Source organism: Phyllostomus hastatus, unplaced genomic scaffold (genome assembly GCF_019186645.2).
Source record: "Phyllostomus hastatus isolate PE091 unplaced genomic scaffold, TTU_PhHast_1.1 phas_contig_86, whole genome shotgun sequence".
NCBI classification, from domain to species: domain Eukaryota; kingdom Metazoa; phylum Chordata; class Mammalia; order Chiroptera; family Phyllostomidae; genus Phyllostomus; species Phyllostomus hastatus.
The window spans coordinates 32,226,983-32,243,621 of NW_025333977.1; the positions used below are offsets into that span (position 1 = coordinate 32,226,983).

A 16,639-nucleotide genomic window follows, 5' to 3' on the forward strand; every position below is an offset into this window, starting at 1 on the left:
GTGTTAGAGTTCTGTAAAGTTTAAAGTGCCCAGAATGTATGAAATTGCCATATCCTGCAGCCCTGACGAGCAGTCATATAATGTGTTCTCAGCCATCACCGTGGGGCACAGTAATTACCAGCTAACCCATTTACATATTTAGTAAATAAATGTTTGGAAGGGTCCTTCATAAAACTGCCTTTAAAAAGTCGTGATCTCATTTCTCCTAGTTTGATTCCTGGAGTAGCACAGAACAGGACTTTGTTTTGTTTTACAGGAACCCTAAAAATGTTCAGCGACAGCATTCAGGACTCTCCTAAGTCAATTCTTCTCCAGGCAAAACCTGTTCTTGTAACATTTCTTGTATGCTGTGCTTTCAACTAGAAATAGTTTCTCTTGCCATTGGTAACAGTTCTGATTTATCAGTGTCTCCCTTAAAATGTGGTCCCAGGAATGAAACAATAAAGGTTACAGAGAGGCTATTTTTATAAACTAGAAAATATGAAAATGATGTAGCCTGAAGTATTTTTACATAGTTTTTGTAAACATCATCTAAAGGTGCATAATATTTCAAAAATTGATAGTTCATGCTTTACCTTTTTTTTTTTAAGATTGTATTTATTTATTTTTAGAGAGGGGAAGTAATATATAAGGAAGAAAGAGAGGGAGAGAAACATCACCTGGCCCACAACCCAGGCATGTGCCCTGACCAGGAATCGAACCAGCAACCCTCTGGTTCACAGACCAGTGCTCAGTCCACTGAGCCACACCAGCCAGGGCCATGGTTTACTTCTTAAGCATTCCTTTATAGCTGGAGGTTTATATTGCTTTTGTTTTCTGTGGTTATAGATAATGCTGCAGTAAACATCTGCCTCCATTTTTAGATTGTCCTTAGAATGGGTTGTTAGAAATGTATTATTTATATAATAAGTATAATAACTACCTATGTGTCTGGATTATTTGTATTAATTTTACTCAATTTTCCCCCAGAATATCAAGGAGGTTTTTGTCAAAGTGTTGAATTGATAGTTTATATTATGAAAAAGTAGATTTTATGTTATGAAGATTTGGGGTGAAAAGAGTTTTAGATAAGATTGCATCTTAAGATTTATGGTAAGCACAGTGAAACTTAACTCTTTCTTTTTGTCTTTTAATAGCTGGATAGAACTTACACTGGCTTACAGACTCTTGGAGCAGAGACGGTAGGTTTTTTTCCTACAGTATTTTTTGGGAACAAGTAGACTGAAAATTGATTTTCATTTTTAGTTAGAAAAAAATGAGTGCTAAAATTTAAAAAACAGTTTATATCACCCTTTTTGTCTATTTTGTTAGATGTAATAAGATACTCATAAAACTGACTATTTTTAATCATTTTCCTCTGCCCCCAGCCCCTAGCAATCACCCTTCTATTTTCTGTCTATGAATTTGACTATTCTAGATACAATATAAGTGAATCATACAGTGTCTGTTGTTGTTTTTGTAACTGGCATATTTCACTTAGCATAATGTTCTCAGGGTTCATCCATGTTGTAGCGTGTGTCAGAATTTCCTTCCAGAAAAGCCTGAGTAATGTTCCATTATATTACATACCATATTTCATTTATCCATTTATTTGTCAGAGAGCACTTGAATCGTTTACATCTTTCGGCTTTGTGAATAATGCTGTTAAGAATGTGAGTCTATTTGATCAAGTCCTTGATTTTAATTCTTCTGGATGGATAAATAGAAGTGAGATTGCTGGCTGATACTGTATTCTGTTTTTAAATTTTTTTAATTGCTTTTAGAGAGAGGGAGAAAGGGGGAGAGAGTGAGAAACATCAGTTTGTTGTTTCATTTATTTGTGCATTCACTAGTGGTTTCTTGTACGTACCCTGAGTGGGGATTGAACCTGTAACCTTAGCGTATCAGAATGATGCTCTAACTGACTGAGCTACCTAGCCAGGGCTGTTTTAAACTTTTTGAGGAACTGCCACACTGTTCTCCATAGCACCAGCCCCATTTTGTATATAGTGTGTGAGGGTTCCAGTTCTCCAGCACTTGTCCTTTTATATCTTTTTGATAGTAGCTGTCTTAGTGGGTATGCAGTGGTATTTCGTTGTGAGTTTGGTTTGCATTTCCCTAATGTTAATTGATGTTGAGCATCTTTTCATGGGTTTATTGGTCTTTTATACATCTTTGGAGAATGTCTTCAAGACCTTTACCCATTTTTGGATCAGGTTGTTTGGTTTTTCATTGTTGCGTTTTAGGAGTTCTTTCTAGATTCTTGACATTAGCCTCTTATCAAATATATGATTTACAAATATTTTCTCCTATTGTGTGGGGTTACCTTTTCTCTCTGTTGATTGTGTTCTTTGATGCACAAAAGTTTTTTTTGTTTTGTTTTTTGGGGTTTTTTTTTGTTTTTTTTTAAGAGAGAGGGGAAGGGGAGGGAGAAAGAGAGAGAGAAAGAAACATCAATGTATAGTTGCCTCTCATGTGGCCCCAAGTGGGAACCTGGCCTGCAACCCAGGCATGTGCCCTGACTGGGAATTGAACCAGCAACCCTTTGGTTCACAGCCTGCGCTGAATCCACTGAGCTACACCAGCCAGGGCAAAAGTTTTTAGTTTTGACATAGTTCACTTTATCTATTTTTTCTTTTGTTGCCTGTTTTTTTGTGTAATTTCCAGGAAATCATTCCAAATCCAGTATTATGAAGCTTTGCCCCTATATTTCTTCTAAGAGTTTTATTGTTTCTGGTCTTATCTTTTAGCCTTTGATCCATTGTGAATTAATTTTCATATATGGTATAAGGTAAAGCTCCACCTTCATGCTAATGCATGGGGATCTCCAATTTTCTCAACACCATTTTGTTGAGAGACTGTCCTCACATTGAGTGGTCTTGGCATCCTTGTCAAAAATCATTTGACCATATATGTGAGAATGTGTTCTGTTCCAATATATCTTTGTTTATGCCAGTACCACACTTTCAATTGCTATAGCTTTGTAATTTTAAATTTTGAAATCAGAAAGTGTGAGACCTCCAACTTTGTTTTTTCCTCTTCTTACTACCTCCCCCCTTTTTTGGTATTCATGATACATTACCAGTAGCCATTATAATTAGCTAGTTAAACTTGACTCTGTCTAGGGAAGTGTGCTATGTTATATCAGAAGATATTTATTGAGCACATGCTGTACACTAGGCACTGGTCCAGTTCCTGGGCATACAGATTTCTGCACAGATAGCTGCTCTTCCCAAGAGTTACATTCGTGGTTCTGTTGAGCACAGGAGAAGGTATACAGTAAAAAAGCAAATAAGGTTTCATTTACCAGTAAGTGCAGTAGAGAATAGCAGGGGAACAAGAGTCTTGCTTTAGTTAGGTTGGTTAGGGAAGGTCTGAAAAGATAACATTAGATTGAGATCTAATGGTGAGAAAGAAGCAGCTGCACAGAGATTTGTTGTAAGTGTTCTAAGGCATTGAAACAACAAATGGAAAGACCCCAATTTTATTATTGGTTTTACTAAATTATCTATAAAGCCAGAATAGACTATACTGGGATAATTCTTTAGTTCTTGAGATTGAAATCACCTTTCAAGTATTATTAGAAATTCTTTGTCATAGCTCTTAGAGTACCACATTCTTAGAAGGTTTGGGGCTTTCTGGGGCACTGATGATGAATTCATGAGCCCCGTTATTGCCCGATTTTGTAGGTCGTGGACGTTGAGCTGCACCGGCACTCTCTTGGAGAAGACTCTGTTTACCCTCAGTCTTCTGAGTCAGACGTCTCTGATGCCCCACCGTCTTTGCCTTTGACCATTCCAGCCCCAGTGAAGGCCTCCTCACCAATAAAGCAGTCTCATGAACCAGCACCTGATACCTCTGTGGAGAAAGGTAATATATTTTTCTTGTATGGAAATGTATGTTTTCCTTCTATGGAGGAGTCATTCTGGGGCATTCCTTTCTCTCATTTGCGTAATATTTGAACTGATGCCTTCAGAGGCTTAGAGTGTATGGAAACTTTCCCTAAGTGGGCATGCTACCTCTACTGCACACTTCTACTATGGAAATACCCAAATGCTTACTCACCTCAGAAAATATTTTACATTAAGTTCTAGTATTTTGTAGAACACAAAACTCACTAAAAAGCATTAAGTTTTCTTAACAGAAATCACCTTTATTTTCTGCAGCCATATTACTATTTTTGTACATTCAACAAAAAGCTATATTTCTTCTCTCCAGGACATACTTGAGTAAATCAGCGTTGTACGTTAGACCACTCCACAAATCTTATTTAAGTATGACAAATTGTTAGTTAAGGAATAGGTACTGTTCTTCCCACATGAGAAAATAGAACAAAACATCAGTGTAACGGTAGTGAATTGGAGAAATCCGTTAACAAACCTGTGTGTGCATTAGAGAAGGAGACTTGAGCACAAGTCTCAGGTGCAGCTAAGTGGGGAGAAACCAGACCTCTTCCACTGTGAGATGCACTCATGGTAAGTAGGGTCACCCTGCCCCCTCCTCCTCACCAGCGTAAATGAACTTGTAAACATTTCCCATGTAATTGGATGGTTCCCTAACAAAAACTTTGGTCCTGATTTTGCAGTATTAATGTTGGATTTTACCACACAAACTTTGTAAAACCATTTTCCCTATCAAGTGGTTTTGTCCCTTGAGGCTGTTTTTGACAACAGGTAACTCAGAAAAGCAAGGCTTATCCAAGTCCATGAGGTTGGGGCGTATCATTCAACTGACCTTCTGCTCTAGTTTGGGTTTGTAGGTTTGTCTCCCAGGGGAAGAACAGAAGAACGTGGATATTTTAACAACCATGTTAGAGGGAAGATAGGCATTAAAAATATGATGAAAATGAGGGGAAAGACCTGTTTTTACCTTAGTAAAGACTTTTCAGTCCAGCTAAGGGAACTACCATACTTAATATCAGGCAGATAAATACAGTTGGCCATCTGAGACCAGTGCTGTGTCGCGACTGTGTCCAGCACCGTCGTCACTGTCATGCAGCATAGAGCTTAACATCTTTCCAGCCTGTCATTGCACTTGAACCTTTTAGTGGATGTAGTGAATTCCAGCTAATGCAGGGAGTTGCCATGCTTTATATGTAGTAGGTCTTAATTCAAGATACATGTATTTTAAGCTATTTTATATTATATATAGTAAATACAGAAATATATTGAATTTTGACATTTTCAGGTGGAAGAAAATTATAATTTTTTTCTGGAATTAAAAAGCAATAACTTTTTATCCTTTGATGACTGCAGTAGTTTTTTATAATAAATTACAAGAGACTTTTCAGGTCTGGTTCCCAATTGTGTGAACTTAAATATCTTATTTAAAATTTAAGATTCAGCATCAACAAATGTCTAAGTATTTAAGTGTTCACATACATACCTTACATGTAAGAAATATAATTGATTCTAAATGGTATTACTCTAGTGTCTCAGCCTATATTTTCATGTGATATTAATATTTTAGTTTTTATGTAAAATCTCAACTTTATTTCTTTTTAAATTTCAGTTATCTTTATGGGCATTTAATAAGACATGATATCATTAGATTAAGTGAATGCTTTCTTTCAAGGTTTTCCTCTTCTCTAAACAGTTTTCAATTCACATATAAAAAATTGGGCCCTGTCTGGCATAGCTCAGTGGATTGAGCGCGGGCTGTGAACCAAAGTGTCACAGGTTTGATTCCCAGTCAGGGCACATGCCTGGGTTGCAGGCCATGGCCCCCAGCAACCGCATATTGATGTTTCTCTCTCTCTCGCTCTTTCTCCCTCCCTTCCCTCTCTAAAAATAAATAAGATCCTTTAAAAAAAGAAAAAGAAAAAAAATTGGGAGAACATCATGAACTCGTCTACTCTTTTTAAAAAAATGTTTTATTTGTTTATTTCTAGACAGAGGGGAAGTGTGGAAGAAAGAGAGGGAGAGAAACATCAATGTGTGGTTACCTCCCATGTAACCCCCACTGGGTACCCGGCCCACAACCCAGGCATGTGCCCCGACTGGGAATTGAACTGGTGACCCTTTGGTTCCCAGGCCAGCACTCAATCCACTGAGGCACACTAGCCAGGGCTACTTTTTATATTATTTATGGTTTATAGTTACTATATTTTCTATTTTTTCTAAAGAAGCATTTTAACAAAATGCTATGCATATTCTATGCATATTTACATTTGTTAAAAAATAATACAACAGGCCTAGAATGGGGTCACTTATACAAGCCTCCTGTCACCAAACTGAAACTGAATTACAGTTTCAGCCTCTCCCAGAAATGGAATCTTAAAGCAGTCAGTCAGGAATCCCCTCATCAGCACCAGGTAGGTAGGTAGTCTGCCTGATAGGCCCCTGCCATCCCCTGAGGAAGGTCACCTCACCACAGCCAATTTGCTTCTTGCTCATGCAGCTTCCTTGTTCCTGCCCCTTTCTGCCTGTGAAAGGCCTTCATGTTGTACAGCTCCTGGGAGCCCCTTTCCCTCTGCTAGATTGGATGCTGCTTTATTCATGAATTGTTGGACATACTTCATCTCAAAATGTATAATGGGATAATAAATAACCATGGATTATATTTATTTTACTACTAGTAAAGGGCTTAAACGGTTGCTGAAATGATGAAAGATTTTTATTGTTCCATTCTTTCCTCACAAAGGTAAGACTTTATTATTTCAAAGTGATTAATGACTTACCATTTGCCTGATTCATTTCAAGCAGGATTCCCAGCCAATACTGAAACTGAGAGACACACTACATTTTATTCTTTGCCATCTTCATTGGAACGAACACCCACCAAAATGACAACATCCCAGAAGGTTATGTTTTGTTCTCATGGCAATTCAGCTTTTCAGCCAATAGCATCGAGCTGCAAAATTGTGCCACCGAGTCAGGCTCCTAATCCTGAGTCACCTGGGAAATCCTTCCAGCCCATCACCATGAGCTGCAAGATTGTTTCAGGTACACAGATGATGTGTGTGAGTCGATGAGTGTAAAATTGTTGGAATGACAAAGTACTGTGGTTTAAAAAAATTTTTTTTTAGTTCTGAGCAGGGTTTTTGTTTATTTAACAAGTAATCACTTTTGATTAGCAAAGCAAAGTGAAGATGTCACAAAGCAAAAACAAAAGTCATCTATATGGAAACAACTTTAGAAATGAGGCAGGAAGTGAAACTCAAAGGTCAAATTTTCATCTCCAAGAATCAGCACAGGAAAGTGTTCGCTAGGATTATGGTTGAATTTAAAGTGGGAGTTACATTTTGGGGATTATATAAGGATACCAGAGCAACTAGAAAACATGCAGAGGCCTTTTGGTGTGGAGTTGAAATAACTGCTATGCTCTCTAACCACATGAGAAAAATTATTCATTCCTGTTATCAGTAGGTATATCTGAGGCTTCATTTTCACCCAGGTGGAATTATTCATTGCCTGCAGTTTCACATTTATGTCAGATAAACTTTTAGTAGGAATATACATTATGATTTTGACTCTACCAACTCAGAAAAGACATGAAAGTGAGTCGATAAAAATATTTAGACCCTGGGAGGCTTCTGTATGATACTTACATGAAGGGGGGGCGGTGAGAGTCTTTGTTAAAAATAGAAAATTAAGTGGAAGTATGATCCAAGGCTTTGAGATCGATGAGAGCTAAAGAATGCATCATTTTACCTATTAGTTAGAAGCACTTTGGAACTTGCTGATTCGGAGGTGGAGGAGGCTGAATGTGTAAATTGGTTTGAAGTTTAGAGAAATTCGTGGTTGACAATTTGGTCAGTAAAAGACAATAGGGGATGTTTAATGGTACATTGGGAACCGTGGAGCATGTTCTGTGGGAACATGACTCTGGATTGCGGCTGTCACATAGTGCTGATGGAAACTTGTTTAGGGTGAGTGACCTTCATAGTTTCCTGTTGGAAATTAATTGCAAATCAAGACTCCTGGTTCCTAAGGAGTCTTGAACAACTGTTCACTTACTAATTTCCTTACTAGTTTTAGCATCTTCGAGTATAACCAGTATCATAACAACCTGCCAAAGCTGTTAAGAGATTTATCATCTAGGGATTCAGCAGTTTCAGACTTATGCAAAGCACTGCTTATTGAACTTCAACGTGCTTTGGGGGAACTTGTTAAAATACAGATTTATATTTGGTAGTTCTGGGGTAGGACCTGAGAGTCTGTTTCTACCAAGCTTCCCAGTGATGCCGATGCTCATGCTGCTGTTCCACGGATACAGCTGCAGAGAGTGAAACACACCAGTCCTTGGGCTCCGCCTGCTGCTGCTGAGCACCTGACACATACAGTCTCCTTTGCTGTCCCAGTTTGTCACCTTTGTCCTGGCAGCCCTGCCCTTCTCTCGTTATCTTCCAGCATCTTATTATATGGATTGAATATCTATTTTGTTTAGTGTCTTTTTTCTCTTTTTAATTAATAAAGGTTCCCCTATATCAACACCAAGTCCATCACCATTGCCTCGAACCCCAACTTCCACTCCAGTCCATGTGAAGCAAGGCACCGCCAGCTCTGTTATCAGCAATCCTTACGTTATCATGGACAAGCCAGGGCAGGTGCTTGGAGCCTCCGCCCCCACTACAGGTGTGTGTTTGATCAATACTCGAACCAAAGATTGGATCTTTTTAAAGATGAAATCCTAGCATGACTTAGTAGCCATTTAATGGGAGAATGAAATCTTTATCCATGAACAGGAGAAATATATATATAAGAGTAACACCAGTGCTATTTCTGAGGGAAGATGTACTCTTTGTAAAAGTTCTATTTTAATAATTTACTTAAGATTTCTTTTTAGTTTCTAAAGATGAAAAGCAAGCCATAATTAATTTTCCAAAAAAAAGTTTTATTTCATTTGGAAGACATTCATTTTTGGCGGGGGGGCTGTAAGCAGTGTGGTTATTAACTTTCTGAAAGTAAGCTTTAGTACAAGAATAATTTTGTGAGCCCTTTTTATTTCACCCCAAATTAAAAGTCATCTTTACTTTTCTGTGAGTAAGATAAAGTTTGCATGTGGGAGGAAAAATACACCCCACCATTATAAACAGAAAACGCTGATGGGAAGAATTAAAGGCTTTGCACTCACCGCGTTGGTCACCATCAGCTCATGTAACTACAGACTGCATTTCAGGGTTGTTTTTAAAAGTACTTCCACTAACATTTTACTTATTCCTTTCAATTAAACTATGTAAACATGTGTTCCTAAGTGTAAACTTTCCTGTCATTTTCATTTCTAATTAAGAGAAATAAAGAGAGATATCTGTAAGGTAATGAAACTTTTTTCCCCCAAATATTTGATTTTAACACACATGAATGTGTTGGGCCATTCCGAGTAGTTTTGTTTTTAGAAAAGTTGGTTCCTTTAACAGTCACGGTGATTGTGGACACCTTTAAAAATAAATGCTGCTTTTAACCCGGCTGGTGTAGCTTAGTGGGTTGAGCCCAGAATCAAATTGCTGCTGGTTTGATTCCTACTCAGGGCACATGCCTGGGTTGCGGGCCAGGTCCCCAGTAGGGGGTGCATAAGAGGCAACCACACATTGATGTTTCTCTCCCTCTCTTTCTTCCTCCTTTCCCCCCTATCTAAAAATAAATAAATAAAATCTTAAAAAAAAATAAATAAATGCTACTTTCAGAAATTACCAAATAACCTTTTGAATATACTTAGGGATGCTGAATAGGTGTCCTGTGAGGATGTTTAGTTTTAGCAATCAGCCAAACATCTTTGCAGACAAGTTTGTAAATGGGTAGGTGATCAGATACCATTTTTTGGTCTTATTTTTTGACTGTAGATAATGGGACTTATTTTTGTCAGACCCTAATGGCAGTTGTACAGATGGAGTATAAAGTGTTGAATGTCGGAGGTATCTTCAAAGAGGTGTAAACTTCTAGTTACTTCTCTGAAGGAGCTAGTATGCACTTGAATGCACACAGTTTGGCACATTGTTGAAGAACCAATACCACCGTTACAGTATTATCTTTTTATATAAGTAACAGAGTATGTGTATGTAGGTGAGCACATTTTACTTATTCTTGTACACTCCCTTGCTAGCTGCTTGTCCCTTTTCAGGTTAGCGAAGTGGTCAACTTTGTAGGATGAATCCTTATATTTTTTCTATAACAACTTCAGGGTTGTTAAGTTTTTAGCCCTTAAAAATGAAAAATAAATAGTGGGGGAAAGGAGAGGGTGGTAGAAAATGCTTTAAAATTTCATTTTGCAAATTATTTACACTTTACTTTTGCATCTGCCTTGCTCACAGGAAGTCCTACAAACAAGCTCTCCACTGCCTCTCAGGCCTCCCAAGAAACAGGTTCCCCTATTCCTAAAATTCATGGAAGTAGTTTCATAACTTCTACTGTCAAGGTAATACTCTATTGCATTACTGCATTTTGCTAGTTTTAAAGACTGTGTTTCAGTTCAACAATAATTTGTCAGCTGGTACTGCAAATTATGTCAAGTAGAACCTTGAGGTGTCAAACTCATTTTCACCAGGGGCCACATCAGCCTCGTGGTTGCCTTCAAAGGGCCAAATGTAATTTCAGGACTGTATAAATGTAACTACTCCTTAACAGTTAAGCAAGAGTTCGGCACTGCCGCTGGGTAGAAACAAGGTGCCAGGCTGGATAAAACAAAGTGGAGTGCCAGATTCAGCTGCAGGCCTTGTGTTTGCCACCTGTGCTTTAGGCTAATAAGTATCTTAAAGATCATCTTACTCCAGAATTCTATACCTTACCTTGATCTTTTCCTAGTGTAGAAAATGTTTCTCCCCCTGACTGGTGTGGCTCAGTTGGTTGGGCATCATCCCACAAAGTGAAAGGTCGCTGGTTCAATTCCTGGGCAGAGCACATGCCTGAGTTGTGGGTTCCATCCCGGTTGGAACGCATACAAAAGGCAACCAATCCATGTTTCTCTCTCTCCCCCGCCTTCCTAAAAAAATAAAATCTTTATACAAGAAGGAAGGAAGGAAGGAAGGAAAAGAAAATGTTTCTCAACATGTCTTTCTATTGGTTATCCAGTATCTATTTGAAAACTTACTATGATGAGGTCTTCTATTTTTAGGGGGTGTGGGGGGAGCAGCTTTTTAATAAAATTTTCCTTATAAAATTTCATCTGACAATACCTTTTTCGTATATTTTTACCAACAAGGAGTAAATATATTTCCTTATTTCCTTGTCTACATGTCAGCCATTTAGTTACTTAAAAATAATTCCTCTTTCCACTCAGTTTTTCATTTTTCAGAGTAATAAGTCCTTTGAAATTTGGACCTGACTTGTTCAGATCAAAGTGCTAGATGTATGCTCGCTGTTTAGCAAAGACAATACTTGCTCTTTGGTTAGTCATTCAACTTATTTATCATTCTCATGGCTGCCTTAATGCTAGGCCTTTTGAGGTATAAACTCCTGTGTGAGAGTTCCCAAGAAGTCAAAGATTTTTTTCTTCCATGACTGGTGCTAACATAGCATTTCTTAGGCACTTAATGATGATGACACAGGTGAATTTTGTCTCTAAATTCAGTGTAGTCTGTCAGCATTGTGTTGTACAGATTCCTGAATTGAAATAATTCCCTTTAAGGTCTTAATTCTTTGCCAGTCTGCTTTGTAATATTTGTTGATGGTCTTTTCATTACACGGTGAGGCAGTGTTCTTAACTCTGTTTCTTGCCCCTAACATTTATTTATGACAAATTACCTCTGAGATTTGCGATTTGTATTTGAGAATTAAAGACAAATGACAATATTTTGGATGTTGACTTTTGTTGTCTTTGCATTTGCTAATTGTTTGAGTTCTTTTTGTCATTTTGTTTTTTAAATGCTTATGGAAAAATTTCCCCACGCCCCAGGTGTTTATTCTGAGTACAGATAACAAAGCAAGTCGTGAGTACTCTGAAACACTGAAGTACTCTGCCTGTTTCATTCATTTATTTATTTAGTACCTGGGCTCTAGGGATAGAAAAGAAATAAGTACAACACATGTCCTTTGGTAGCTTACCATTTGGCAGGAAACTGGAATTGCAAACCAGCACATCAGCTAAGTACCAGAGGCGGCATGGTGGCAGTCTTCCTGCACGGAGCAGGCGCAGAGGCCTGGGTTCCTGCCAGGTTCCCTTTGCATTTCCTGCTGGGCCTCTCTTTGTGTTTGTTTTCTAAATGATATAAAAATGCCGGTGTAGGAGACCCCAGAGAGTTTTGGGCTTTTTGTTTTGGTTTGGTTTTTGGTTTATGGTGCTAGAGAATGTAACGTATTTGTATTAAATATAAGTGACTGTAGAGTATCTGAAATCACGCGTTTTATCCTAACCGTACAATATGTGTTTTTACATCCACAGCAGGAAGACTCTTTGTTTGCATCTATGCCACCTCTTTGCCCAATTGGGAGTCACCCTAAGGTTCAAAGCCCCAAACCTATAACTGGAGGACTTGGAGCCTTTACAAAAGTGAGTGTTTTTTAGGGGATTATCCTGTAAGTCAATAAGATCTTCTTACATGGTCTTTTTTGCGTCATGTTGGTACGGACGGACTCCGCCCCACAACAGGTAACTTACTAGTCTGTCTCAGTTCTAAGAGCAGATCCTACTTTGGAGACGTGCTTCCGTTCACTCAGTGGTGTCCACGGGGCAGCTTGGGGCCGACAACATGGGAGCTTCAGAGAGCACAGTGTGTTTCTCTGCTGCCTTTCGCCAGTATCTAAAACAAATGACTGGGCTCAGTTTGCAGGACAGAGATCGAGTCCAGATCCTCCTTGTGGCCCCTTTAATAGCTGTTGCAGGCCACCTTGAAGCAGTATTTTTACTGTTCTGGTGGAGTCATTCTTTACAGACCAAGCTTCATTAATTTATTAATTCCTACAAACAGAATAGATTCAGATATTAGTAGCTTTTATCTTGGGATGTTTATTCAGTATCATTATCATGTTTGTTGCAAGGTAATCATCAAACAGGAACCTGGTGAAGCCTCTCACGTGCCCACAACAGGAGCTGCCAGCCAGTCACCACTCCCTCAGTATGTGACTGTGAAAGGGGGTCACATGATAGCTGTGTCCCCTCAAAAACAGGTCATAACTGCTGGAGAAGGGACTGCCCAGTCACCAAAGATGCAGCCCTCCAAGGTTTGTGTTGGGTAGGGATGGGGAGGTCAACAAGTAAATGACCATTATTTGCTTAAATAATTGACAAGTGCTGGAAAGGTAGAGGGTGACAGGGTTGCTGTCCCAGAAAAACCTGTAGATGACAGCCCATTGGAAAAGCATATCAGTTGATGTTAGCTCCATCTGGTCTTCCGGTAATCCTTAACAAGAGCAGGGGCACGCACGGTATGACGGGCTCCAGCAACAGGCACAGAGGCAAAGGGACACAATGTTACCTCTGTGGCAGTGAAGGTGATGGACTTCACGAACACAGCTTTCCACTGATACATAGACAGCACCAAGGCCTTATCTATGGTTTACTTGTTTATATCTGGTAGGAGGGTGCTGTCGTGTGTACCTCTGATGTCCAGGCTCTGTGATCTGTTCAGTGATTCTTGGCTCTTTGGAGAGTTTCTTTTCTGTATAATTCGGAAGTGTGGGGAATTAATGTGTTGGGGGAGCTGTAAATTGCACACAGATCCACGTTTTCCTACAGCTAGTAAGTGACAGAGGATTTGAACCCACTTCTGCTGATTCCAAGACTCCTCATTCCAGAATTAATTAAAATGTGCGACATTGTCTGTAATTAAACAAGCCTTTAGAACATTCGAAGTCAAATAATCCCACTTAGGGGGCAGATGTATTCTAAAGCTGTTAAGAACATTACGTGAAGTATTTGTTTTTCAACTTGAGAGCCAGCCTATCTAGGGAGAGTTAATTTTTTTGAGGGGAATATTTTACAACAAAAAGATTTTATTTTGGTTAGTCTAGATAGCTACATATGGATCGAAATAGAAATTTATAGTGCCGTAATAGGTGGTTGTAGAATGTGTAAGAGTCCATTACTTTCCCAAATGTATCTGGTCATAAGAATCACCTGGTGACTAAAACACATAGAGACGCCCAGGTTCCTATCTCAGACTTACTGAACCACATCTTCTTGGGGGTCCTGGGAGTCTGGATTTTTAAAAAGCTCCCCTACTTACTCATACGATCAGGCAAATTTAGGAACCACGGAGCCACAGCACCAGTTTGACTTAGGGGCTTACATGGCCAGAATCACTAAGACAGCTGCCTCAACGGCTTTCTGGTGTGCCTTCCGTTGTTTTGATCAGGGGCAGGTGTTGTGTTAGTGTCCTCTAGTGAGTGAGTTATTGTCGTCTGGACTTCCTGCTCAGACACTTTGTGTGTGTTCTTCACAATCTATTTTATTTCACTTAGAGATATATGGTACCACCGATTCAGGTATTTGAGTTAATACAGCATTGCTGTTTATGTTTACTCTAAATAAGTTAGTTTCCACTTTATGCTGCTTTGCATTTTGCAAATCCACTCATCCAGTAATGCTGAAGAACTGTATTGGCTTTCTTGTCCCATTGCCACCCACCCAATGGCAATGCGGACTAAGAGGAAGTGGATAGGTTTGTGTTAGAATGCCCGGAATAAAGTTTAAAGGCACTAAAAAGAAAAGCTAGAGAAGAATGTGAAAGAACTGCAAAGAAGCACTAGGGCATGAGAAAAGATACAGGAAATTTAATTCATGCTTTGGACTCAAGATAAGGAGCTATCTGCAAGTACAGGCAGTCCCTGGTTATTGATGAAGTACATTCCTAGAAACTGCTGGAAACCAGAAAGGATGAACCAAATGGGACTGTTTTACTTTCCATACAACTTGGGCACAGTATAAACATAGTCTATCTTCTTCATGAAAGTAGAGAGGGCTACAACTTTCAACCTGAAAAGAGATAGGGATCCGTGGGTTCGTGTGGGAAAGCAGGCGGTATGCATAGTAAAAAGAGTATTCAGACTAGGGAAAAAAAGCTTCAGACTACAACTTGTTACAAATGTCAGATCTCAACCAGTGAGTACTGGTATGGCCTGGGCAGGTTTATCTCTGGAGGAATATCCTCTGTCTTTCAGAGTTGTAGAAGTAGAGATCATCGCACGGAAAGGACCTAGCACAGAGCAGGTGCTAATGTATGTGACTGGGGACAAGCCCGCTGTACGCATGCATGAGTACCGTGGTAACAGCTGTTATCATTGTTACTAAATTGTAATTGGCTGTAGTGTTCAATGTCTGGAGAGAAAATCACATGTACAGAGTCTTCAACTTCCTGCCACTGAAGTGAATTCTGACTTACAAGTATCTGTAAAGGGCACGGGAAGGGCAGAAATAGAAACATTGAATCAAAGCATGAATCAAAGTGATGTGTTTATAACAATGCAGAAGGAAGGGTGCCTGCTTTGTAAAACTAGAAGGAACTTAGGAGTACAGAGAAGGTTCTAGGCCAAAATGTTACATTGTTTGAAAAAAGCAAAACTAATTTGGGGTTGTAGTTTCCTTCTGAAGAGCCTTCCTTGTGTCCATAGACAGCTGTGTGTAGGGCTCCCCACAGAAGAATGCCCCACTTCCTCATTCTCCATTTTTTAGAACAAACGAGGAGCTGTTAATCTTGCTAGTGCTGTGCTTTTAGTGGATAAGCTTTGCTAGTAAAAACTGCCTTCCTGTGACCAACCTAAGATACCACATTTTACTTGACTCTTGGAGAGATTGCATCATATCCTAGAAATTTTGAAGCAATTAGTGTGACGATAGAGTTTGGCATAGGGAGAGAAAAGCAAGTCAGATGAATGGAATTTGGGGGAAGAAAGTAAAATAGGTTCAATATGTATGTATTATTTTATAAGAACTTTGCTTTCTTTAGGACCACAAAATAGATTGTGTAATTGAGCTTGTGCAATAAGCAAATTTGCTGTATTTAGGATATGCGAACACTTGTCTTAGAAAAATGTTCAGTTGCTGTAACCAAGATATCCAAAAACCAGAAGCTTAAGTTCATTTCTTTCATACATAAAAGACCAGTAGGCAGTCCTGGTGTGTTGACCCCACAATCAAGAATCTAGATTCCTCTAAGAATCTAGATTCTTAGTTGCTCCATCATTCTCAAAATTTGATTTTCACCTTATGGGCTAAGATAGCTGCTTCCATCTCATGCTGCCATCTTCATATTTCTGGCCAAGAGGAAGAGAGAAAGGGAACAGGGAGAGGAGGCACAACCAAAAAGTTGCACTCATCACTTCTGTTCACGCGCCTTTAGCCAGAAATCAGATGACCAAACCTACGTGTGCAGGGGCTGGAAAATATAGTCAGTATTCTAAGTGGCCATGTCCCTAGCTGAAAACGTGGGGCTCTATTTCTATGAGACAGAAGCAGAGTGTGAATTTGAGGTTCAACTGAAAATTTCTGCCATACATCAAAGATGTTTTTCCATTATTAAGAAACTTTTTTAAGTGACTGCACAGAAAACTTCTTGATTATGAAGAAGAGTTTTTATATCTCTGCATCTCTAGGGGCAGTGACCTTCCCCATTCTGCAGCCACAGGAACATGGTGTTGTCTGCAGAATGAGGCTCACACAGTCAGAGTACAGCGGTTTGGATAATCCTTAGGAGTTGTTTTAACGAAGCTAGATGGCTGGGAGAATTTCTCTTCTCCATTTTAGGTCAACTTGCTTCTTTAAAAATTTGTTCTTTCATTCTTTTGTTACT

The 16,639-nt window shown here is 39.1% G+C and overlaps 1 protein-coding gene across 4 annotated transcripts in view; it reads left to right on the forward strand.

Annotated features, from left to right (window-relative positions):
* YEATS2 (YEATS domain containing 2) overlaps positions 1 to 16,639 on the forward strand; it is an 85,188-nt gene that overhangs the window by 32,444 nt on the left and 36,105 nt on the right. For 3 of the 4 annotated variants that reach the window (XM_045851326.1, XM_045851328.1, XM_045851327.1), the window contains 7 exons: positions 1,137 to 1,181; positions 3,669 to 3,849; positions 6,684 to 6,923; positions 8,397 to 8,555; positions 10,229 to 10,332; positions 12,295 to 12,402; positions 12,891 to 13,073. In XM_045851326.1, the coding sequence (XP_045707282.1) occupies positions 1,137 to 1,181; positions 3,669 to 3,849; positions 6,684 to 6,923; positions 8,397 to 8,555; positions 10,229 to 10,332; positions 12,295 to 12,402; positions 12,891 to 13,073 (1,020 nt within the window). The remainder of the gene's footprint in view (positions 1 to 1,136; positions 1,182 to 3,668; positions 3,850 to 6,683; positions 6,924 to 8,396; positions 8,556 to 10,228; positions 10,333 to 12,294; positions 12,403 to 12,890; positions 13,074 to 16,639) is intronic. The other variant, XM_045851329.1, reaches the window with a different exon arrangement.